The 23,828-nt window shown below is 51.6% G+C and overlaps 11 protein-coding genes across 11 annotated transcripts; 6 read left to right on the top strand and 5 right to left on the bottom strand.

Moving 5' to 3' along the window:
- Window positions 1-1,078: 1,078 nt before the first annotated feature.
- On the top strand, window positions 1,079-1,828 carry COCCADRAFT_25983 (uncharacterized protein; the record flags this gene model as incomplete). Its single annotated transcript, XM_007713713.1, has 4 exons — window positions 1,079-1,405; window positions 1,478-1,573; window positions 1,638-1,721; window positions 1,778-1,828. 4 exons carry the CDS (start codon window positions 1,079-1,081, stop codon window positions 1,826-1,828), a joined length of 558 nt encoding a protein of 185 aa, XP_007711903.1.
- Window positions 1,829-2,418: 590 nt separating this feature from the next.
- On the bottom strand, window positions 2,419-3,975 carry COCCADRAFT_25982 (uncharacterized protein; the record flags this gene model as incomplete). The annotated part of the gene is made up of 1 exon (XM_007713712.1): window positions 2,419-3,975. The coding sequence occupies one exon, from the start codon at window positions 3,973-3,975 to the stop codon at window positions 2,419-2,421; it is 1,557 nt and encodes a 518-aa protein (XP_007711902.1).
- An 873-nt stretch (window positions 3,976-4,848) lies between these two features.
- Window positions 4,849-6,570, bottom strand: COCCADRAFT_36462 (uncharacterized protein; the record flags this gene model as incomplete). Its single annotated transcript, XM_007713748.1, has 7 exons — window positions 4,849-5,006; window positions 5,062-5,441; window positions 5,488-5,601; window positions 5,655-6,093; window positions 6,143-6,212; window positions 6,264-6,389; window positions 6,439-6,570. The coding sequence occupies 7 exons, from the start codon at window positions 6,568-6,570 to the stop codon at window positions 4,849-4,851; spliced, it is 1,419 nt and encodes a 472-aa protein (XP_007711938.1).
- A 346-nt stretch (window positions 6,571-6,916) lies between these two features.
- On the top strand, window positions 6,917-7,315 carry COCCADRAFT_95169 (uncharacterized protein; the record flags this gene model as incomplete). Its single annotated transcript, XM_007713747.1, has 1 exon — window positions 6,917-7,315. One exon carries the CDS (start codon window positions 6,917-6,919, stop codon window positions 7,313-7,315), a length of 399 nt encoding a protein of 132 aa, XP_007711937.1.
- Window positions 7,316-7,822: 507 nt separating this feature from the next.
- On the bottom strand, window positions 7,823-8,630 carry COCCADRAFT_36461 (uncharacterized protein; the record flags this gene model as incomplete). Its single annotated transcript, XM_007713746.1, has 2 exons — window positions 7,823-8,560; window positions 8,622-8,630. 2 exons carry the CDS (start codon window positions 8,628-8,630, stop codon window positions 7,823-7,825), a joined length of 747 nt encoding a protein of 248 aa, XP_007711936.1.
- A 1,313-nt stretch (window positions 8,631-9,943) lies between these two features.
- COCCADRAFT_4736 (uncharacterized protein) lies at window positions 9,944-11,176 on the bottom strand (the record flags this gene model as incomplete). The annotated part of the gene is made up of 1 exon (XM_007713706.1): window positions 9,944-11,176. The coding sequence occupies one exon, from the start codon at window positions 11,174-11,176 to the stop codon at window positions 9,944-9,946; it is 1,233 nt and encodes a 410-aa protein (XP_007711896.1).
- A 1,290-nt stretch (window positions 11,177-12,466) lies between these two features.
- Window positions 12,467-14,117, top strand: COCCADRAFT_95085 (uncharacterized protein; the record flags this gene model as incomplete). The annotated part of the gene is made up of 3 exons (XM_007713745.1): window positions 12,467-13,441; window positions 13,494-13,741; window positions 13,790-14,117. The coding sequence occupies 3 exons, from the start codon at window positions 12,467-12,469 to the stop codon at window positions 14,115-14,117; spliced, it is 1,551 nt and encodes a 516-aa protein (XP_007711935.1).
- Window positions 14,118-14,488: 371 nt separating this feature from the next.
- On the top strand, window positions 14,489-15,666 carry COCCADRAFT_36458 (uncharacterized protein; the record flags this gene model as incomplete). Its single annotated transcript, XM_007713744.1, has 2 exons — window positions 14,489-14,625; window positions 14,745-15,666. The coding sequence occupies 2 exons, from the start codon at window positions 14,489-14,491 to the stop codon at window positions 15,664-15,666; spliced, it is 1,059 nt and encodes a 352-aa protein (XP_007711934.1).
- A 446-nt stretch (window positions 15,667-16,112) lies between these two features.
- Window positions 16,113-16,982, top strand: COCCADRAFT_25976 (uncharacterized protein; the record flags this gene model as incomplete). Its single annotated transcript, XM_007713711.1, has 1 exon — window positions 16,113-16,982. One exon carries the CDS (start codon window positions 16,113-16,115, stop codon window positions 16,980-16,982), a length of 870 nt encoding a protein of 289 aa, XP_007711901.1.
- Window positions 16,983-17,589: 607 nt separating this feature from the next.
- COCCADRAFT_25975 (uncharacterized protein) lies at window positions 17,590-19,198 on the bottom strand (the record flags this gene model as incomplete). Its single annotated transcript, XM_007713710.1, has 3 exons — window positions 17,590-17,732; window positions 17,790-19,002; window positions 19,052-19,198. 3 exons carry the CDS (start codon window positions 19,196-19,198, stop codon window positions 17,590-17,592), a joined length of 1,503 nt encoding a protein of 500 aa, XP_007711900.1.
- A 1,270-nt stretch (window positions 19,199-20,468) lies between these two features.
- COCCADRAFT_4732 (uncharacterized protein) lies at window positions 20,469-22,504 on the top strand (the record flags this gene model as incomplete). Its single annotated transcript, XM_007713705.1, has 2 exons — window positions 20,469-20,947; window positions 20,995-22,504. The coding sequence occupies 2 exons, from the start codon at window positions 20,469-20,471 to the stop codon at window positions 22,502-22,504; spliced, it is 1,989 nt and encodes a 662-aa protein (XP_007711895.1).
- Between the last annotated feature and the right edge of the window lie 1,324 nt (window positions 22,505-23,828).

Genomic DNA, 23,828 nt, shown 5'->3' with positions numbered 1-23,828 from the left:
CGACGTTGTTTTAGTGGGGGAACTGCGGCGCTCGGTGGGGTGCGGCGCTCGGTGGTGAAACACGTTATATGAGCAGCGAAATAGGTATACACTGCAGCTGGGCGTTGATTGTAGCGCGCATAAGCAGTGCTCTTTACAGCAGCATATGCAATGGGCATACCGTTTTCATATAATGTCAAGTTTTTTCAGATTCTGTCAATTATCATTCTAGAGTGCCTTTTATCATTAGTGGCTTCTAGCATTAGCCATCTCCCAACCCTACGCTACTGTCATGTGAATACGCATCCATCATCAGCACTTGGCCGAAACTAGGAAAGGCAGCCACAATTCTACGATCACTGATACGCATGATCTAGTTAAGTTTTATCTTGAACTGTCACACGAACTAGTCTCAAAACTGAGGTACCGTCTATCTCGTGAACTGTACATTGCGTATGTGTACATTAGCAAGACGAACCTGCTAGACTGGTGCAGTAGACTCGATGCTCTATGATGTATGCAGGAGCCGATAGGAGCGTCAAATCTCAAAAAATAAACACCTGTGAGTACATTCAGTCATAAATCGGTGTCTGACGTTGCATCTCCATGTGCCTTCCTAAGAAACAAACCGCAAGCAGCCCACCCCACAAAACCAAATTTCAAAGACTCAAGGATCGGCCAGATCACGCAAAATTCTTCCCAAATAGGACGTTCAAGCATTATGAGAAGATCTTGTGTGAAAAGTGGCTTCCTCGCCAAGCCATCCAACCGACCAAAAGCATCTAAAAAAGGACATCTTTTAGAAGCTGATTTGCACCAAAGTCAGCCCACTCGATACAAAAATTTCGCTTGGGAACCATCCAAGAAATCCAGGACGATCTTCCCCGCCTCTCCAACCAAGACTTCCGAAAGTCGCCCCAAAAGACTTGCGAAATATAGATAGACAAACGCCACCTATGAAAAGCACCCTCCAATGAACTTGTCAAATCGAGATCTACAAGACCAATATATAAAGGCACTCTCTGAAACATTCACCTTGTATCCATCTCATCAACCAAACTACTTCCCTCACCAACCCAACCACCCACAAAACCTCACCATGAACTTCCTCCTCCTAACCTCCCTCCTCCTCGCCTCAAGCGCCCATGCCAGACCTGTTGAGGTTCCGGCTGAGCTCTCTGGAGCGATACCCGGCTCTGCCTCCGGCGCTACCACCGAGTTTGTTCCTGAGGATGTCACTTCCCCAACCGTTGATACTGCGGCGGTGCCCTCCCCAATGACACCTGACTCTGCCACCAGCGCTCTCACCAAAGTTCGTCCTTCCCAACCCACTATTTTTTTTCAACATACGCGTAGAACTAACTCATTAAAGCGCCAGCAAGATGTTTCAGAGGCTATACAACCTTTTACGGTAGTGGATCTGGGCGTAAGTGTAGAATGATGCCACTCTCCTTACCCCAACTCTTTCTAACGCGCATATAACTAACCCTCCTCACAGCCCCGTCAAGCCTCCGGCACCCTAGGCTCAGTCAATCTCGATAAGTCTCTATCAATCGACCCTACTACCGGTTCTCTCCCTGAGTTTCCCCGCCAAGTTCGCCTTCCCCTTGCCCTAAATTCTTTCTACTAGCAGGCATATAAACTAACCCTCCACGTAGCGCCGCCAAGCCTCCGGCACCCTCGGCTCAGTCAATCTCGAGGACTCTCTCTCAACCGACCCTACCACCGGCACTCTCCCCAAAGTTTGTCCTTCCTTCCCCACTCTTTCCAAAACACACGTATAACTAACTCCTCACAGCGCCAGGAAGATATCATATGCGACATACTTCCATCGCTAAGCACATGTTGAATGCAAAAGTGTACTATGTGAATAAGAAATGGGTACTAGGCTCCAGTATATCAACTCCTGAGTACTGCAAATCTTGTGAACATACGAGGTGGAAAGTGGCACCGGAATGCTCGTTTTGTGGAGTTCCTCTCTCCCTTTCCCCCAGATTACCGGGGGGAGAAGGAGAGAAAGTGTAATCTCGGCCAAAGTTTTTGGGAAGGTTTCTACATATTTTTTTTAATTCTTGGATTGAATGTATAGGTAATTTTTTGTACGCTTCTTGTAGTTTTATATTGAATCAAGGGATTTTTTTTTAAAAAAATGTTGTTGATATTAGCGATGAGAAGTGTCGAGCTTGAGTGATGAAGAGATGGACTAGATGTCCTTAGCCCTAACATCAGAACAACGATACAACTCAACTACGAAGATAAAATGATAGAAATCGAAAGTTTCACAGCATTCAATCACCAGATATAGCAAAAGTCAAGTCAAAAGTAACAAAAAAACGGGTATTATTCTTCATCTACTTTTACAAAAAGATTTCTCTCATGGTATCATCTCATCATTTTCCTTTCAACCCCCCAACAAATCATTATAGAACATGAATTTTTTTAAATAGCGTGCTTTCCAGCACCGCAAGGTTGGCCAAGGTGCTCATGGCCACCGTGGTCGAACCTGCTCATGAAGCGCGCCGACTCAGCACCGCGCTTGCGGAGAGTAGCATTGGCCTTGGGGATACCCTCGAAAGAGACGGCGTATTTGGCAACGGAGTTTGCGATGCTCTGGGTGTTGAGGAGGTAGGCTTCGTGGTTGAGGTTGTTGATGTCGTCGCAGGCCTGGTGGTAGCATCCGTCGAGGGGTTTACCGGCTTCACCGCCGAAGAGCTGGGCCTCCTCGGGGGTCTTGAGGACTTCGGCACCGGTGAAGAGACCGCCGGAGGGAATGCCGTTCTCGAGGAAGGCAGCGTAGTCGGAGCGGAGGGTGAAGAGGGAGGGGACGTGGGGAAGGCCGCGCTCCTCGTAGAACTCTTCAAAGTCCTTCTCGATCTTGTCGGAACCGGCTGCGCCAGAGAAGTTGAAGGCACTGCCATCACCGTCGTAGATACCAAGGACGTAGTTGGGCGAGGCAATCATGTCGAAGTTGAGGTAGGCACGGATCTTGTTGGCCTCGGCGGTGCTGCCGCCGAAAGTGCCGTTGATGGTCTTCATGTAGTAGAAGGATCCAAGCTTGCCAAACTCCTCAGCACCCCAGAAACCAAGACGAACGGCGTTCTTGATCTTGTATTTGGTGAGAGCAAGACCAGCGACCAGAGTACCAACAGTACCAGATCCGTCATCGTTGATACCAGGGCCCTGGTAGACGGAGTCGGTGTGGCCACCAATCATGAGGACGTTGTTGTGGTCGCCCTCCTTTGTCTCAGCAATGACGTTGTAGTTGGTGCGGTTTTCCTGGATAGCATTGATGAAGAGGGTTCCCTGGAGTGCAGTGCTGTTTCCAAGCTTAGCAATGAGAGCCTCTCCAGCCTCCTTGGTCATGCCGACAGTAGGAGCGTAGTTGCCTGCACCTCCAAGGGTACCTGAGAGGGGTTGCTCTGGCTCATTGTTGTAGATGAGTGCGCCTACAGCACCAGCAGCCTTTGCTAGGGTAGACTTTTCGGCAAAGGGACAAGTGCCTCGAGAGATGAGTGCATGTTGGCCAGAAACAGCAGCAGGGTAATCTGCGGCGGCGCATCCCAGGTTGTTAACCTTGACAATGTTGGCAGTGGCATCGCCAGAGGGGCCAAAGGTCATGTAAGAGACGGGAATATCTTCACCGGCGACAGTGAGCTTGGTCGTAGCAGCGGTGAAAAGCTCAACGAATGGCTGCTTGTACACGTCATAGTAGCCAGTGGCCAACAAAGTCTGGTACAACCATTCGGTGGTCGCGTTGTGTCCTGTGCCACCAAAAGCACGGTTACCGCCAGCTTCGTCGGCAATGTCTTGAAGTTTTTGGGAACCCTTGAGCAGATCCTCAAGTTTAATGTCCTTGATCAGATCCTTGGGAGTGACAAGCTTCTTAGGCTTATCGTGATGCTTTCCAGGCTTGCCGGGCTTTGTGTTTGGGTTTGGCTTGGGACCAACCTGGGCAAGGACAGGCGCAGCGAGCGCAACGAATGGAACGAACCTCATCTTGAATATCGAGAATGAGAGATGAGCAAAGACTGAGAAGGCTGCCGTGCCAGATCCAACCGGAATTGCATGGCTCTATATACTCTGGTGGACGTCCTCGTAAATGATTATGAGAGTTGGGCTAGCATAGTCGCGTGCTCATTGGCCTAACCAATTCAGGCAGCTGCTATTGCGATGGCTAGTTGGCCACTGTTCGGGAACCGGGGAATGGGTATTCAAGGCATGCTGTGGGATATTGGTGACGGGTAGCCGGGTGAAGGGCTGGGGGCGAAGGCGACGAAATTGATGAAGGTCGACTTGGCTGCGTGATGCTGTGTTGTATGAGGAAGGAGAATAGCCGCATCATCTCTCGGACATACCTAGCTCACGGCCAGACGACACTTGATTGGGAAGTTAGATGGCGGCCAAGAATCCACTCCCCGCCAAGAAACATCCATTCCCCGTCGAATCGCCTTGGCATGATAGCGCCAGAATCAGGGCGGATGATAATGGAAGGGGCAAAGCGACGATCCCGCCACTGAAACACTTCGAGAAGCTCTCGGCTTAGCAACAGGTTGCTCTCAATTTGATCAAAAAATATGCAATGTGTGACTAAAGTGGCTGGTTGTGGTAGTCTAAATTGGGAGCCTCGGCAGCCGTCACCTCGCTACCACTATGGCTGTTATGCGCTGGACTTGGCAACGGGTATATGATCAAAAAAGCGGGCAAGCACAAGGGAATAGAGCCGAGTAGCATTGGTCAAATTACGAATTGATAAGTCAAGCCACACTCGCAACCGGCCGAATACGACTAGGACCGATAGATCTTTACAGAACCACGTCTCAATTAGATACAAGAAGGTCCAGGCCATCATTATCATTATTCCTTCTTTGCTTATTTGTCGAAACCCGCTTGCAACTTGACAACGAACGCGCCACGCTCCATAGTGTTGACTAGGATGTGACCGCTCTTGAATAGCGCGTAGCTAGACCAAGTTCCAACAAAGTCAACGCTGCCGCCTCCGGGCATGTTGTCATCCTCAGGGTAAATATCTATCATAATCAATTTTGATGTTCTTCAATACCAAGGGTGGCAAAAATAACTTACCGAAGAAGCCAACTTCCCTAACACCAGCACCGGTGGGATCCTGGGGAATCGAGCGGACATCCAGGACGCGGAAACCAGTGCCGTAGTTGGACTGGTATGCGAAACCGTTGGCAACATACTGGTTGTGATCGACACCCTTAGCTCCGCTCCTGTACAGTCCGGTTTGCTTTGGTGCGCGCAGAGATGAAATGTCCCAGATGTAGGTGATGGGGTTTCCTGGGACACCGGGGCCAACCTTGTCGTACTCATCGTACTCGTCGTCAAGAAGCAGGTACTTCTGGTTCTTGGGATCCAAGACAGCGCCCTGGTGGGTGTATGCTGCACCCTCGTAGGAAGTGACGGACAAAAGAACAGGAGCCTTCTTGTTCGTTACGTCATAACTGGGCCTTGTCAGTGCTGCTCATTTGATCAAAGGTGCTGACTTGCATGGAAAGTGAGTCTTCGTTATAACCATAGCAAATCTCGTGGCCCTCAAACTGCTTGTCGGGGCCGTGGTAGATAAGGCACTGAGCATCGTGCACATAGCCGTCCTGCGACGCACTTGAGATACAATGTCAGCTGCATGTTGATGATTCCCAGGGTTGCAGACTTACCATCCAGGGGTGGTTGGGTTGGAAGGGTCGGTGATGTCGATGAAAATGATGCCGGACTTGCACTTGTCGGTCCTGGGCTGCGCTCCGACGGCGTAGATGAAGTTGGTCTCAGGGTTGGTTACGACGTTGTGAGCTCGGCCACTGGGGAGGCCCTTGAAGTGACCAGTAAGATCCTTGGAGTTGCTAAAGACCTTCGGGGAAGCCGGGTTAACGGTGAGTAGTTTCTTCATGTCGAAGATCTGGATGCCGTGTCCCTGGGCCTCGCTACCGATGATCATCAGGTTGTTCTGGCCACGAATCTCGCGCCAGGTGCTGGGGGTCGAGTATGCTGGAAGACGTCCAAGGTAGACGAGTTTGCCTTCCTTGTTGATCTCAGCAAACGCAGCACCATCTTGCTGTCCGATTGCAACAAACTCGCGACCATCGTCCGAGGTCCAACCTGGAAGTCATAAGCATTGGCCATTCTGAAGGAAATGCATATCACTTACCCCACGATGACGATCCGACACCACGGGTACTGCCAAGCTCGGCATGCGACAAGAAGTGCAGGAGATCGATCTAGTCATGGGTCAGCTGTTGCTATCCGACTAGGGGATTATTTTTACTGACGTTCTTGCACTTGAACACATCGGTGTCGGTGATGGCAGTTCCGTTGATGCACTCGACCTTGTTCTTGACCTCGGCGAACTGGGCAGAGTTGTACATGCCCGCAGCCTCTTGTTTAGCCCATGACTCCTGTTACTGGTTAACATCAAAGCCGAGCGTAGTGGAACGGAGTCGCAACCTTCTTCAGGGCCATGTTGTTCTCGTGCCTGATGCCAGAGTCATAGAGCTGGGCAGCCCTAAGCTCATCTTTGGGCATTTCCTTTGCCACCGCAAGGGCGGACAGCGAGAGGAGAGCTGTGCGTAGGAACATGTTTGCGGTGGCTTGAGAGGCAACGAGACAGCGGTGCTCGAGGTACTACAGGTCCATGGACGGTCTTAAATGTTCTATGGAAACTTCGTAGGCAAATTATTATAATGCAACCCCTATGGCCAACGAGGCAGGTCTATAGGCTACCTGCCCCCTTTGGATGCTACCATCGGTATAGTGCCCCATGGTACGCAGTGGTGTGGGTGCACAGGCGCCCCATAGTAAGGATACGAAGCATTGTATAGCCAGGGCAGACAAGCCTATGGAGAGGAGTATTTGGGGCTTCTAGATTAAGCAAAAGCTTGAACTACGGATGGGTGCACGGTTCGGGAAGGAGGCTTCGTCTAAGATGTCTTGGCCGCAGTCGATTCTTCCTATCCGGCGGCGGAGTAAAGCTGCCAAGAGCGCGATCGTCAAAACGCCAAAGATAACGCGTTGCGCGCACGATCCCAAGAGGGGCAATTCCAATGTTGCATCGCTCGCGTTGCTCGCAGACGGCGTGTCCAAGGGCAGAGAACGTGATGCCCGCACGCACCAGCCTTTGCACGCCAAGATTGTTGAGAAGCACTGCTTTTGGCTGGCAATAACTATGCTTGCCGCGTTGCCGACAGGTATCACCACCCAGCAATGTCATGGGAATAGGAATAGGGGTGAGTGGATCGCTTTCAATATCCTCAGAGTTCCACGACGTGGCGAGAATCATCACCGGCCCAGTGTCACACTGTCTATTACACACTCATGTATGTGAGCATGTACTTGTAGTAGTGCAAAAGCCATACTGTCCGAATACCTCGTGATGACTGAGTTTTCTGCCCAATGGAGCTGCACATGAGTTTTTTCTTCGTCGCTGCATCGGATGGCTGCTAATTGGCCCAGCAAACAAACATCCAATAGAAAACGCCCAGTAGTGCGGACGAACCATGCCCGTTTGAACAGGTCCAGCTGCCAGTCTCTACTCTTTCGATCGTGAGCCGGTGGGGACGACGGGGCAACGTTGGGCCGTCACGTCGCGTCCGCTACTACCGACCGTCGCGGGGTTCCACTGTTGCGTCACATGTTAAACAAAACCTGTAAACATCACACCCAAACAACACAAACAATCATCCTGAAATAGCTCTTTGGAGGGGGGCCATGCCCATCAAATATTCATTATCGAATGTATGTACTCATAGAAGCCGTCAATGGTCGTAGTCTCGTCCGCAGTGGCGTATCGAGCTCATCAGATCTTCGTCATGCCTGGTGCTCTACCATGCATTCACATGGAAGCCTCAACCTTCTTGAGGCACTCGGGGAAGTCCTTCCAGTCGTACATGATGGCCGCGCACTTGGTCTCTTCTGTGAGGAGCTTGGCCATCTCTTCCATCTTCTCCTTGCCCTCCTCGATGCCGTAGATGCCAACGTATCCTATGCAGGGGATACCGGCGCGCATGGCAGCCGTGGCACCGCTCTTGCTGTCCTCGACCGTCACAGCCTCGGATGGCTTGACACCGAGCTGTTCAGCAGCGTACAGGTAGATCTTGGGGTCAGGCTTGGACGAGGGCGGGTTGAGCGAGGTGGCAGCCGAGTAGACGTGCTCGTTGGGGAAGAAGTGGTCGATGCCCGCCTTTTCAATCGAGGCAACGACACGGCTCTTGGCTGAAGTCGACACAACGGCCATGGGGTAGCCCTGCTCCTTGAGCCACTTGAGCTGCTCAGTCACGCCAGGACACTCAACCGCCTTCTGGCTCAGCTTGCGAGTGACGGCACCCAGTTCCTGCTGGACGTAGTCATCCATCTCCTCGGGTGGCATCTGGAAGTTGTGCTTCTTCTGCAGGCCGTTGAGCATTCCGCGGAAGTTGTGGCCGACAAAGTCTTCAAGCAGTGTCTCGGCCGTGTACCTGGCGTCGATGTTGTGCTTGCTGAGGACTTCGTTGGTGAGGTCAGCGCAGGCCTCGAAGGCGTAGCGCTCTGACTGGACAAGCGTGTTGTCGCAGTCGAGCATGATGTACTTTGCCTATGCATGGGTTAGCGGGGTACTGGCGGGGTACATTTTCAAGGTGGGGGTGCGTGTTTACCTTGCCCATGGTTGCTGTGTTGTTGTATCGAGGCTGGGTGGGTTATCAGTGCTGCTAACTGACTGCTCAAAGTGGCCTGGTAAAGTGTTGAGTGTAGAGGTAGGGAGAGAGAAGATAAAGGCTTTAAGGGGCTTGTTGGGACTCTGGTAAATAAGCAGCAGTGAGCGCGCCTGCCGGATGTCAGGCATGGGAGGGCGGCGGTGCAGCAGCGGGCAGGCGCACCTACGTCATTGGCCAATCTGGTGGAGCGTGCGCAGGCCATTGGTGGGACGCATGTAACTTCTCTCACCACTTTGCTCTCACCTTGGCTTCCCCCCCACCACCACCACGCCCGCCTGTCTGCAACATGGTGGGGTCACCTTTCTCGCATCTTCTCTGCCGTACGCTGCCTGTCCTTTACCTGCCTCTGCCCCTTTCACTGTCCCTCACTATAGCGCGGGAACTACTGCAATTTTGCTGACCTGCTCCACCGGATGCTTCATTTGCTCATTTGGACACTACGTCTGTATCACTACAATCCACGCGGCCCGACATGTCACCATGGGCATCGCCTCACCCCGCATGAGCAAGTCTAATGCCTCTAGCACGGCCTGCGGTGTGCGCAGTGAGCAGTTCCTGCATGCAGGCAGTGACAAGCGTGCATCCCCGCCTACGTCTCCATGCAGCCACAAACGCGGAGAGGCTGTTGTTTCGTCAGTACTTGGTCCTTTGAATCGTATTCAGGCATCAGCACTTTACTCCAAAGCATGGTTGAGCACCGCATGCCCAACCACGGCATACATGAAACATCCTTACCTTGTCCAATGCATCGGACCTGTGCCGCTCTCATCCGGTCGCTTATTGTTCGTGGTTGGCCGCCTCGCGTATATCCGTGCATATCAACTTCCCTTATAGATCCGGAGTCTCTTCTCAGGACTTTTACCTTTACAGCAAGAACCCAGCTGTTCCCACCCACTCCTGACACGCGTCTCGTGAATCGGGTCTGTTGCCTCCTCAACGTTGCACCGGCCATCGCTGTGCAGGAATGCACCAAGCCGATAGGCAAACATGGCTTGCGCAAACTCCCATTGTTACACCATACGGACAACAGCCTTGATACAAGATGGATGTCGCGCCGACGTTATTCACTTCCAAATGGCCAACATGCAACGCAAGTGAAGAAGTATGCATAGTCCAATAGTAGTGCTTGCTCACGCATATCTTAGTTGAATCATTTCGTTCGTGTCATTTGCTCTCCATGCAATGGATGCTGATAATACATTAGAGTACAGATGCAAGCTTTGTAGTATTCCTCCCCATGATTGCTAACCGAGCTCAGCGCTCTATTTCTTCGAGTCCTCCTTGGCCTTCTCAGCAAGCTTGGACGCCTCGTCGCCCTTCTTTTGCAGAATGTCCGAGATCTCTGAAACAGCTTCCTTGAGAAGCTTCTGTGCCTCGTCGCCGTGCTTCTGGGCCACTTCTTGAAGCTGGCTCAGCTTGGGTAGTATCTGGTCACCACCGGGAATCTTCTTGAGGTACTGCTCGTAGTCACCAAAACCGCCATCCTTGGCCTTATCCGCGACGCTCTTGATGTATGACTGGAGGTCACCGGTGTCGCCCTTCTCAACGGCTGACTTGACGCGCTGGTACAGCTCTTGGACGTTGCCTCCTTTCAGCGCATCGGCATTCTCTTCCACGAGCTTCTTGACTTGTGGGTTCTTGTCAAGATAGGGCTTTGCCTGCTCCATGCCCTTCTTCCACGCCTCGTCACCCATCTTGTTCAGCTTTTCAATCTTCTCCTGCACTATGCTCCTGATCTTCTCAATGTTGCCGGCACTCATACCAGTCTTGACAACGTCACTGATCTGCTTCCAGGTCCTGTCGACTTCCTTCTTTGCTTCAGGGCCATACTTGTCGCCATACTCCTTGAGCTTGTCGATGTTGCCGCCCAACTTCTCCTTCAGTTGTGGGTGGTTATCCATGATTTGCTGTGAAGCGTCACCGGCGAGGTCTGCAATACGGCTCATGTGCTTGGTAATGACGTCCCAGGTTTGGTGTGCAGTGACAAGGCTCATGTCGCCCTTGCCCAGAACTTGTCGCATCTCATCGTATGCTTCGCGTACAATGCTGTCGACTTCGTCGCCGTGCTTCGCCCGTATGGCATCGAGGTCATCAAAGGCAGAGTCAACGTAGCTCTTGGCACCGGGGATGAACGCAGCATAACTCTGAGCGGCTTGGCGAAGCCATTGTAGCGCCTCGTTTGGCTCGGGGGTCTGCTCCTTGATCTTTTGTGAAGCCGACTTAACGTAGCCTTGTGCAGTCTTGGAGGCCGCGACAACGTCCCTAGCACCCGATTGTCTGTAGAAGATGTAGCCGACTGTGATGGCGGCAAGAGCACCGGAAGCAGCACCAACTGCGGCATGTGTACCGGCCCCCGAGTTACCGGAGCTGACTGTCTGGGTTGACTGGAAGCGTGGGTGTTGGGCACGGTACTGGGGGTTTGCTACGCGAGCAGCCGGGCGACGCGCACAGCGAGCAGCAAAGCGTGCATTCTGTGTTGCTTGTCTTGAGAACATTTTGAGAAGTATGTGAATGTGTCTGATTCAAAAGGTATCGATGAGGGTATTTTTTGAAAACAAAAGCGAGGAGGGATTGGGTATCTTGATAGGAGGAGTGAATTGGAAGATTTAGAAGGGACCCAGCGCTTTAAAGGCCCTTGAAATCTCTTGTAGCAAACTGCTCGTCGTCCTCAGAGTGACGTCGCCATGATGATGGGCAGCGCTAAGCCCTGGGGAAGTCCGGGAACAGCTACTAGGTCCCGCAGGCTCCACCGAGCGTCATTGGTCCGTCATATTGGTAACCATTCAAACTCCACCACCCCGCCTTTTCTAAATCTCTATCCAGTGTAAACGAATTACATGGCGAACCCTCGTAGATTCATTGCAATGATGCAGTTTGACATGGACAACGTGGATTCTGATCTAGCGCCTCTCGGAAAATGTCTAGAATCCCACCTAGTTCGAATGGAACAACCTACCCAACTTGTGATCGGTCTAAGGAACCTGAGCCAGCAACCTGCTAGTTGCATGCACGCAGCACGCATGTGTGCATGCGTTCTTGGTTTTCTTTTCTCTCCTCGTGTTCGCTATCGCCTTGTCACATGCCCTGCTTCGTGTCTGTCCACAAACTGTTCCAGACCCAGCAAGTGGCTGAATGATGTCACCAGGCGCGTTGCTCTCCACGTTTTTACGCGAAGATGTTTGTCGTATAGATCTGTGCATATTCTTAGCCCGACGAGCCGAATAAACATGCTCATCTAAGCTGCTTTCGTCAATTGATTGTAATATGAAACTGAGTCATTGGGTCCAGCGCCAATGGTGGTTTGTTAGATTTCAAAATAGTTTTAATCCAAGCATTGTAGCCATTCAAATTTGGGGCGAAATTAAAAACACCGCGGAAAACAATTGCTGTAGAAGATTACAAAAGGTAACTGTGTGCATGTCTTTGAAACATGTAATTATGATGAAGATGCCGTGTCAAAATGTTCGTATATTGTTTTGCAATCTGTTGCAAGAGATAGTCGCGTGAATTCGGGATGACGTAACATAGCTTCGTTTTGACGCGATAATGTCGCGCCTCAACGTGTGCCCTGTCTAGCCGTCTGAACATTTGCACCTCGGCCCTCGAGATCAGCAACACTCACAGGACAGGGCGACAACAAACGCTCGGCTTTTAGCGATTTCAGACGCGTCCAGGAGAGCTCCGTAGGCTTCAGCTTGTTTCGTGCGCTCATGCGCAATCACCTCGGCACAACCGTAATACCATAGTAACCCGCGCCACCCCTTCTACACCTTCAGACCACGACAATGGCACCCTCAGAGACGGCACCCCTACTCCGTCAGGAATCGACTACCTCCTACGAGCCCGACGAAGAACATGAAGAAACCGCACTTCCCCGAAGCACGTTTGCTCGCAATCTCGGTGCACTGGACGGCTTTGCTCTACTGATAAGCATCGTTATCGGGTCTGGCGTCTTTTCATCTCCAGGACCCATCGACGCAAACGTCCCATCGCCTGGTGCCGGTCTTTTAGTATGGCTTGTCGGAGGTATCCTTGCGTGGACGGGTGCCCTCACCATGGCCGAGCTGGGTACTGCGTTTCCTGGCGAGGGCGGCATCCAACCGTACCTTACCTACATCTACGGCGATGTGTTTGGGTACATGGCGGCTTGGTCTTGGGTAGTTGCGACTATGCCAGCCACCCTTGCGATCCTCAGTATTGTATTCGTTGAATCTATATACTCCAGTTTGGGCATCAACGAATCTGATCCGCCCTTGACTCACAAGCTTTTGTCTTTGCTGGTTTTGGTCTGCGTTACGACTCTTAACTCCATTAGCACCAAGACGAGCACTCGGTTGTCGAGCTTTTTTGTCGCCATAAAGCTGCTCACAATCTTTCTTCTCATAGTCGCTGGATTGGTTGTCGTCTTTGTTTTCCTTGGAAAGAGCAAGGACCTAGGCGGCGGTGATTGGCATCAGAACAACTGGTTTTCGCCACGTGATACAGTTTTACCTGACGGTTCGCGATTTGACTGGACTAAAGTGACTACGTGGCAATCACTAGGCTTTTATAGCACAGCGCTGTACGGGGCTCTATGGGCGTACTCTGGATGGGACAAGGCCAATTATGTTGCAGCTGAGCTTCGCAATCCCAGCCGTCAGCTGCCACTTTCCATCAACACTGCTATTCCAACAATCATTCTTTGCTACGTAGCGGCCAATTCTGTTTACTATGTTCTACTTCCATGGGAAGTGGTGTCAACAACTGACGCTGCCGCTGTGGTAAGTATCGCACAGAGTTCCGCGTACCTGAATCCTTGCTAACTTTGGGTAGACGGCTGTCACACATTTTCTAGGAAAGGGTGTAGCATACTTCGCTACTGCCCTGATATGTCTCGTCATAGCCGGTTCTGCACTCGGCAACTCTTTCGTTGCTGGAAGAATGACTGTGGCGGCGGCTAACAACAACTGGTTCCCACATATCCTTGGTACAGTCGGGTATATCGGCACATTCAAAGTCCGAAGCGATACCGAGGAGAGCGAACCAGCAGACCTTGCAATAGACAACGGAGAGTCGCCAATGTAAGTGGTATCCATTGACTATACTGAACGCCGTCTGATTATGACTAGCAACGCACTGCTCCTCAATACCGTCCTCTCTGCAATTTACATATTGCTTGGAAACATGCGTATCTTGCTCACGCTCAACGGTCTTGCTGAGTATGCATTCTTCTTCCTTACAGTCCTTGGCGCAATAATCCTACGCTTCCGGGAACCTGACTTGCCTCGACCTGTAAAATCCTTGATCCTCGTACCTATCATATTCGCTGTAATTAGCGGGTTTGTTGTCGTTCGCGGTGCTGTTTTTGCACCCATTCAAGCTAGTGTTCTTGTGGCTATATGGTGTATTGGTCTCGTGTTTTACTACCTGAGGCTGTGGTTCCTAAATAGAAGATAGACTATATTGAGCTGTTACATGTTGTTGAAAAATCGATCGCAGCAGATACTTCTAAAGACGCTCAGCCACGTTGCGTGTAGGGATGTCCCTGCTCAGTATACTAGCTGCACGATTATGGATAAGTTAAAAACTATATTTCTTTTGTGTAACACAATTGGCTTGGCACTACCGAGATGATTGGTTTATCACTATTGTTATCCGACCCCGCGCCTTGTCTACTATTCGTATTCCGAGGTAACTTGCTAGCTCAGCTTCCATCCGTGAGGCTGAAGCCTGTTTGTTGAGACTTTGATTAGGCTGGTATAATACACCATCAAAACCGCACTAGTAACCATCCATGTCTCATCTTTGTGTTCCCTCTCACTAGCACCATGGTCGTCCGTCCGTATTATACCAAAGAAGGAAAAGTACTTCCTTTCGACAAACTCATAGAGCTCGAACAAATCGACGAGTTGACGTTCCGCTCGATAACCAGAGGCTACTCACCAACAGGCGGAGAAAATGGGACGTATGGTGGTCATATCTTTGCGCAGGCTGCATGGGCTGCAGCACAAACCATGAAAGAGGGATACCTGATACATGCGAGTTGCAGCCTTGGGCTCACGTTTAGCTATCCAGCTGACTGAGCCACCAGAATATCACCGGCTGGTTCAACCTCGCTGGAAACCCCAATGAGCACTTCACCTACCGTGTGGAGAAAATCCGCGATGGCTACAACTACTGCTCTCGCAACGTAACCGTGACCCAAGCCGCAGCGAAAAGCAGCACCTTCACATGCATATGTTCTTTCAAGCGCGAAGAAAGCGCATCAGTCGATGCCCAAGAACACATCAACCTAAAAGAAATGTACCAAGAAGTCCTCAAAGGCCGAGAAAACGAACCAATGCAGCACTCCTCAACCCCCAGCAACGACTCCGCCGTCTTCGTCGAAGACTACCTCCCAGCCCACCCAAATCACTTCAACCCCGTCCCCGGCCTGCACCTCCGAAAAGTCGAAATGGCACCCTACAACCGCACCCGCGCACCACTCGACCGAAAACAGTTAACCTTTTACTCCCTGCGGGGATCGCTTCCATTACCTACCGCGCCCTTCCCATCCCCCTCAGATCCCAGAAAGATGAAATTGACAAGAGAAGCAAACATGCACGCCTGCACCCACCTCTACGCCTCAGACTGCCAATCCCCCCAAATCGTCCCGCGACACCTCGATAAACCCCGCGACTTCACACGCATGGCATCGCTCAGCCACAGCGTAATCTTCCACACGGGCATCCGGGATCTTATTATGTCTCCCGAACCGCGCGTCGACCATCCGCACGCTGAGCCTACGCTCTGGGAAGATGGGGCGTTGCCGGTGTGTAATCTGGAGGGGTATGGGAAGGGGGATCAGGATGGACGGAAGTGGTTTGTGCAGGAGTCGTGGGTTACGCGGGCGGCGGAGGGGAGGGCGCTGTATATGAGTCGCATGTGGGATTATGAGAGGGGCGTGCATGTTGCGACTACTTTTCAGGATGGATTGGTTAGGTTTAGGGAGGATGTGAAGTTATAGTGTTTTTTTCCCTGACTGGTGAGGGGGAAAGGGGATGGGGGTTATGTGTTTGTGGCTTGTAGGAATTATGGGATTATGTGTAAGACTTGAGTCCAACGTTGCAATTTCATTAGAGATGGCTAACATGATTGGTTTCTACTCAGTACCCAATTGGCCAGAAAGGATGTTTTGCATGCATATTGGGTGCGTACATAAGACTTTGCAGCGTCGGAAACTTTCCATACGTAAAAGTATCCGAGCTACAGTTCCAGTGCAACGGAGACTTATCCATACCAGCACCAGCTTGCGTACATGAAGTCTCCATCCCCCAAACCGATAGTAACCAGAAATAGTCCCTGTAATCCAGTCATCAACACTCTAGATATTTAAACCCGCCTCAAGCCCACTTCCAAGGCACTCCATTCAACCTCTCACTATTCAAACCCGACCAAACCAAATCCAACAAGATGACTTCCTCCAAACCCTCAATGGATACGCTCTACTCCGACTTCGCCTCAAAATACGAAACCTCCTCCGGCGGCTGCACCCGCCAATTAGCCACCCACCTCGTCTCCCTCCTCCCCCCTCTTTCCAACAACTCGCACATCCACGACAACGCCTGCGGCCCCGGCATCCTCGCCCAAGAACTCCTCTTGCAAAACCCTTCCCTCCACCCTTCTATAATCTGTACCGACTCCTCCCCCCAAATGATCACTCTAGCCCAACACACCCTCCCCACCCTGACCCCCTCAAACACTACTACAAACCTCTCCTTCCACGTCCTCCCCGGCGACGCCCTCTCCCCCCTCCCCTCTAATTCCTTCACGCACTCAATAACAAACATGGGCATATTCTTCTTCACCAACCCCCTAAAAGGCGCATCAGAAATCCACCGTACCCTATCCCCCACCGGCACCGCCATCGTCACAACCTGGAAGTCTGCAGGATACATGCCTGTGCTGCACCGCGCGCAAAAGGCAGTGAGACCGCACGACCCACCATTCGAGTGGCCGATTGCGGAAGAATGGTACGAAGCTGAGCACCTGCGAGACATACTAAAGAAAGCCGGGTTTGAAAGTGTGGAGATGAGCGAGGTGACTGTGCAGTTTGCGGGGGGTAGTCTGCAGGAGACGTGTGGGTTCTTGGCGGATATATGGAGGCAGGTTGGGCCTAAGTGGACGGAGAAAGAGTATGTGGAGTTTGGGAAGCAACTTGTTATTGAAGGGAGGAAGGAGGCGGTTACGGCGAAGAGGGCCGTGAATGGGAAGAAGGATGCGGAGATTGTGGAAGTGGTTGGGTTTCCTATGGTAGCGCACGTTGCTGTTGCAAAGAAGTGAGGCGATTACGCTTGTTTCTTGAGAGAGAAGGAGATGTATGTTCGCTTCAAGACATGAAAAATATCATTCAGGCCAGATGTATTGCAGGCTGATATGCAAAAACAATAGATCCATGTAGCCAAATCTTGGAGACAGGTACAATGGCAAAAAAAGAACCCTGGGGTATCTGCTGAAGCAGACGAATGCTGATGAGAGTGGGACTCGAACCCACGCCACTTTCGTGACCAGGAATATAGTGTTAAGAAGACCTTAACCTGGCGCCATAACCAACTCGGCCATCTCACCGTAAGGTGTTGTGATGGAAATCAAACGAATTTACGTGTAAATGAATCAGAACATATCCCAGGCGCAGACGATCATATTCAGTTGGTCGTAGTAATCATAATAGAACCCTTATTTGTAACAAAAATTCATCAAAATCCGTCGTGTCTAAAATTTTCTGCAGTCAATGTGGGGTTGCGGGGTACTATTGGTCTTCGCTTTCCAACGGCTTGTGATCGCACCACAAATATCACCAAAACCATTCGAGTCAGAACAACCATAGCCGTAAACCACATGACAGCGCAATCTGAATTCGTACCCGAAGATGCTCCTGTATATTCTATATCTATATCTTGCTCTTCAAATTCAACTGCTCGGGTCGCCACATCTCATTCAGCAGGCGACTCGCGTTGACCATCTCAGGTCTACACTGATCCAAGGACGTGATACCCAGCAAGCGCATTCCAGTATCGAGCTCATCCGCGAGTACTGATCGAAGCGTTAGCAAAGTTTTCCTTATCCAGACTCTCACGTGTTTGAACTTACTCTCAACGCATCGCTCAACACCCTTGGAGCCATAGGCACCAAGCGCATAGAGGAACGGCCTTCCAACACCGACTGCAGTAGCACCCAGACACAATGCTTTGAGCACATCGTTTCCGTCTCTCAGGCCGCCATCGAGGAAGACTTCTAGCTTACCGAGGACTTCGGGACAGTAGGTCCGGATTTCCAGGAGTGTCGTGAGTGCACTAGGCGCAGTATGCAATTGTCTGCCGCCATGGTTGCTGAGCAAGATACCATCGCATCCGTATTCCATTGCGAGTTTTGCGTCTTCTGCGCATTGAATGCCCTTGAGTACAATGGGTCCATCCCATTCCTTACGGATCCACTCCAAGTCGTCCCATGTCATGTACGGAGTTAATTGGCCTTGGACTGGGCGTCCGCCCATGGCAGGAGCAAAAGCATTGTCACCACCAGCTTCCCATTCTCCGGGACCTTCATCAGCAAGGCCGACTGCGACTGCTTCCTCGGCCTGAAGGCGGCGATCTGCGGTGCGCTTTCCGAGAATGGGTGCGTCGACTGTTATCCATAGGCCCTTGTATCCGCAGCGCTTTACAATGCGAAGGAGTTCGAGAGCTTTGCCCTTGTCCACAGGCATGTAGTATTGGTAAAACAGTTGTGTCGGGCTTCCATTGCCAAGCCGCTTTTGTTCATCGACATAACTCTGCATGATTTGCTCGGTCGTCCTGGAACTTGCTGTACTGACAAGCATGTGGATTCCTTTGCGGACTGATCCTCGCACCATTTCTAGTTCTGCACCTGGGTGGATCGCGCCCATTGTCCCCATGGGGCAGACGTAGAATGGGTACGGTGAGCTGTGGCCAAAAATCCTGCGACGCGTGTCTACCTCGCCGACATTGCGCATTACACGTGGACGGAAACTAATGCGACCCCAGTCCTCAATGTTGGCTTTAATCGATGCACCCGTGTTTGCGGAGCCAGAGGCATAGACATATGACTTATGGGGTATGACTGCTTTTGCCACTGGTTCAAAGTCGGTCGTGGAAACGCAAAGACTGACATGGGGAATCTCGTTAGAGTTGGGATCGGTCTCTGACGGCTTTCTGGAATCGGTGTTTTTGATTTGACGAAGCTGGCCAAAAGTGTCTGGGTCAACAGGCCCTAGCAGGGCGTCCTTTGGCAGGAAGTCATCGATATAGCTCAATGGATGATATTTTTTGAACTCTTCTGTTGCGTCCTATTCAATCGTGAGAAAATCCTCTGACCATACACTGAGGTACACTCACCGAACCAGCATTCTTCATGAGAATTGGTGCGCCACCTGGGTGTTCTGATAAGAAGTTGGTAATATTGTATGCTTTCGAATCCAGGACAATCCAGCAATCATTCTTGCTATGGTGCTTTGCTACCTCCGCTCCATTGATTCGCGACATGTTTCCAGCTTCTTGCACTTTACGTGTAAGTATAAGTCGAGATGTTCTCTCCAGGTCCGACCAACTGCAGCGAGGGTATTTGAGGGGAAGCCGCTAACCCGGATACATCGCTCGGTGATCGGAATTATTGCCGGTACTTACTTGCATGCGGGCCAGCTAGCACCGAGTGCCGCCGGCTGCGGTGAGCACCTTTGCCAGTGTCGGATGCTTCCTTCGGCAAGAACTACCTATATGGGACTCGCAGGAACATGCTGAAGGCTGCTACTCGTTGAGTTTGGTGAGGCTCTTCTTGAGGCTTTGATTGGGTATCGAATAGTACGTACAAGAAGGTGCGTTGGTCCCCATTCAACCCCGCCAAAGAACTCTACGTATGCAGAATGAAATATTGTGCAACTTTGCACTACCATGCTTCCTCCTTCACATCCTGGTATATGCTCAAGGTCTTACGCAGTAGATTCAGCCTTTACCGATTTGCTGATTGGTATTTAAACTTTACTTAAACCACAGATCATGTCTAGGCTAAACTACTTAGTTCGTATACAGCCAAGATATCAGCATTAAGCCATGCCTACAAAAGCGAAACCTTGCTAAGCGAGCTTCTTTTGGTGGCCCTCGAAAGAAGTCCCGGAATGCCCGCGGAGTGCAGTATCTTGGGTGGGGTAGTGGGCCTTAGAAAAGCGGGCCACAACCCCATTACGCCAAAGTGGGTGTACAAGAAAAGTACTCTACTCAACCAAATTGTGGCACAGGCGCCCTCTCGTAGTGCACACTGCGTTTTTCTCGAACCAACGCAAATTCTGTTCTAAATCATGGGGCATGGGTGATCTAGGGGAAGGTCACTATGCAAGTAGCGTACTACTGCAACGTTGTTGGATCCAAAATGCAAACGGTAGTATCGACAACACGTGGAGAATATTAACACCAAAGGATGCAGGTCGACAAAATGCATCCCTGTGCTAGGCGCCCAGTATTCCCGGTAGCTGTTTACTTACCCGGTCGCCCATGGCGTTCTAGACGAAAGGAACATTGATCCTTTGCCCAACGGTAGCGAACCATGAAGAGCCATTTCACACTACTGCTATCAAACTGCATCGGCCCAAGTAATTAATAAAGCATTGTCGATGAAAACAGCAGGTTCCTCCGCTCCGGCATATTGGTATTAACGAGGGTGAACACATATAAATCTTTGGAGCAGCAGGGACACGATCACTAGGGATCCGTTCTTCAACTCCTCTCGACCGTTCCTCTGTCCCAGCAGTTCTTGCCCAAGATGCTGGCAAAGTCTATCACTCTCTCAGCAGTCTATGCAGCTGTGGCATCGGCACAGAATGCACCAGGCAGTGTATCCCTTTCACCGGCTGCAGAAGTAGTCGATGTCAGTGTCACACCTGCAAACCTGTCCCTCTTTGAGACAGAGACAGTACAATTGACCGACAATGTCATTGCAGCGATCAAAGAGCACAACGAATATGCCGAATACGCTTCGTTCTTCGAATTTGGAGACAGTCCAAGCTCCAAACTGTCTGCACGCACCCGCCGCGCCCATGAAGCTGCCCGCTGCAAAACAATGCCAGGCGATCCTTTGTACCCAAACAAGGCTGAATGGAATTTGTTCGATTCCTTCCTCGGTGGGGCTTTGGAGAAGATCGTCCCCATCGGCTCGCCCTGCTATAAGCAATCCCAGTACAACAATTACGATGCTGCGAGATGCGCTGAGCTCGTTAAGGATTGGAATACCGAGGAGATTTAGTATGTGTATATCCAGTGTCGTCACGAGGTGCAACTAACGTGCTTAGCTACCAAGACAATGGTGCGCTCATGAATCCGTTGTGGTATGGCATGACTTGCCCAATTCCAGCTTCCGGCAATTCCGCAAATGGCACTTGCACTCAGGGCGGTTACGCAGAGTATGCCGTCAAAGTTAGCAACGTTGCTCAAATCCAGTTGGCAATAAATCTCGCTCGCAATCGGAACCTCCGACTAGTTGTTCGCAATACCGGTCACGATTATAACGGCCGTTCGGTCGGAAAAGGTGCACTCAGTATCTGGACCCATGGACTGAAAGAAATCAAGTATGTCAAGGACTATGCGAGCTCCATATATAAGGGACCAGTTTTCAAGCTCGGGGCTGGTGTTCAGGGATTCGAGCTGTATGAGGCCGCTGACAAATACGGTGTGTCTGCCGTAGCTGGTATCTGTCCAACAGTTGGTGTCACTGGTGGTTACTCGGCCGGTGGTGGACATTCGCCTCTGATGCAGTTTTTTGGACTCGGCTCTGATCAGGTCCTCGCACTCGAAGTCGTACTGGCTAGTGGGCGCTTCGTTACTGCGACACCAGAGGTAAATAGCGATCTGTATTGGGCCCTACTAGGCGGAGGCGGCGGCACCTTTGGCGTCGTTACATCTGCCATTGTCAAGGTTCATCGCAAGATCCCCGTGACCACATCCACCTGGACCATTATGACATCCGAGACTGTCAGCGGCGACAAGTTTTGGGAGGCTTTTAGGTTTTACTTTGACAGCATGCCTGCTTACAACAGGGCCAAAACCTACTCTTTCTTTACGATCCTGTCGGTGGGGCCTGGCGCCTACATGTGGTCCATGGGGCCTTTTTTCGCCACCGACAAAACTGTGGACGAGTACGAGGAGTTGATCAAGCCTTTCTACGAGAAGTGCGCTTCGCTGGGCATCGAGGTGAAAGCGAATACAACTTACCATGAGAGTTTTCTCCCAGCTTACCAGGCCACGTTTGCCCCCCTTGACTGGGTCATCGGTGGTGCTGGAGGCATCGCGGCGAACCGTCTGGTGCCATCCGATAACTGGAAGGATTCCGAGATACGCAATCAGACGGTTGCCACCATCCGCCACGCTGTAGATAATGGAGCAGTAGTCAGTATGTACCATCAGCGCCCAGCCGAACAGGAGAACAAGACGCTCAACTCTGCCAACCCCGCGTTCCGGAACGAAGAGAGCCAGATGGTCGTCATCACGCCAGTGGCGAACCAGACGCCTGCGGGATGGCAAGCGACCGTGGAGAAGATTACCAATACCGTCATGCCGCCGCTTCGAGAAATCACACCAAAGGGCGGCGCGTATGGCAACGAAGCTGATATTGCGGAGCCCAACTGGCAGCAGTCTTTCTGGGGCGACAATTACCCGAGGCTCGTGCAGATCAAGAGGAAGTACGACGCTGGCATGCTCTTCTACGTCCACCACGGGGTTGGCACCGAAGGATGGGCGATTGACGACGGAGGAATCATCGGAAAGGGCGTACAATCGACCAATGGCCCACTATGTCGCGTATAGCAGGTGGATTGGGTGACTCGCGCCATGTTCCTGAAGGATGTAGTGTAGTATATATGAGGGAGACGGGAGGGGGCCAGATCAGATGGTTGTGCCAGCGACGGGGCATAGATAGACGGGGCTTGTGCAGACAACGTCGCCTGGCCGCGGTGAAGAAAGGGCTGTGGACGTGCTGAGTCGTGTACAAATGTGTCAGGCAAAGGGATGCGACACGGAAGGACGGTTTGCTGTGAGTTCGGCAGTTCTCCCAACGCTCGTGCAGGGTGCTAGGGGCGCGGCGAGACCATCGGCGGCGGGAGGTTAATTGTAGTAACGTCGTGGATGCCCCACTGGCCACCCTCAGTTCCCTTCTCCTCTCTTTGCTTGAATCGATGGCGCGGGTAGATCTGAAGGAGCATTGCGACAAGTCAGCGGAGGAATCGACCGTCCATTCCGCCCTTTTGCATTTCTCGACGACCACGGGCGAGGGCGGCATGCGACAGTTATGCTGCAGACGCGGAGAGCGGCCGCGTCCCCGTTCCTGCAATCTCCACCCCCATGGCCCATTTTCTAGAAGATTGACGAGCGGAGGGAAAGTCGATGCGAAACGCATAGCCCTGCCCGTCGCAGGCCCGGGGCCTATCAGCACCCGCGACACGCAACGCCGGCTGCAGCCCTGTTACAGACCTGGATGAAGCCCCAACTGTCGGAAGTCCGTGTCGTATCTGTCCCTTGTGATCGTGACGGCGGCAGGTGTAGACGATTAGTCAAGCCATCTTGTCTGTCATCGCTACGCTCAGCGGGATGTAAAACAACCCGAGATCTCGTCCTCCGTCGTACCCTTCCCACTCACGCCTCCGTCTTATGATCACCGCCTCTTCATTCACCGCAATTGATCAAATCCATCCGGAAGCCTTCTCATCCGACGCGGAACGCTCTACAACTGCTAACCAGCATGTGCCCCTTCAGTAAGCTTGGCGGCCCTCCTTCATCAAGACTATGCTGAGAGAAAGAAAAGCTTCACTACCTTCTGGTGAAGGTCCTGCGCGCTTCTCTCCAACGGCCGTAAAGGACTGGCAGCCCAGGAGAAAATCTGTCTCCAATGCCTGCGAGCGCTGTCGAAGGAGGAAGATTCGTTGCGACGGCGAGACTCCATGCGCAACGTGTAAGCGCTTTGCAGTGCAGTGTATAAGAACGCAGAAACCTAAAGAGGTTGTGGCATCGTCAGTCTACCCCACATGTTCCCCCATAAAAAAAAAGGAAGACGGATGCTGTCAACGAACCAAATGGCGTGATAATAAGCTGACCCTTGTCTTAAACAAATAAAGTGAACATCGAGAGGCGCTAG

Source organism: Bipolaris zeicola (genome assembly GCF_000523435.1).
Source record: "Bipolaris zeicola 26-R-13 unplaced genomic scaffold scaffold_66, whole genome shotgun sequence".
Classification (NCBI taxonomy): Eukaryota; Fungi; Ascomycota; class Dothideomycetes; order Pleosporales; family Pleosporaceae; genus Bipolaris; species Bipolaris zeicola.
The sequence above is the reverse complement of the archived record's forward strand: the minus strand, read 5'-3'. Positions and strand labels throughout refer to the sequence as shown.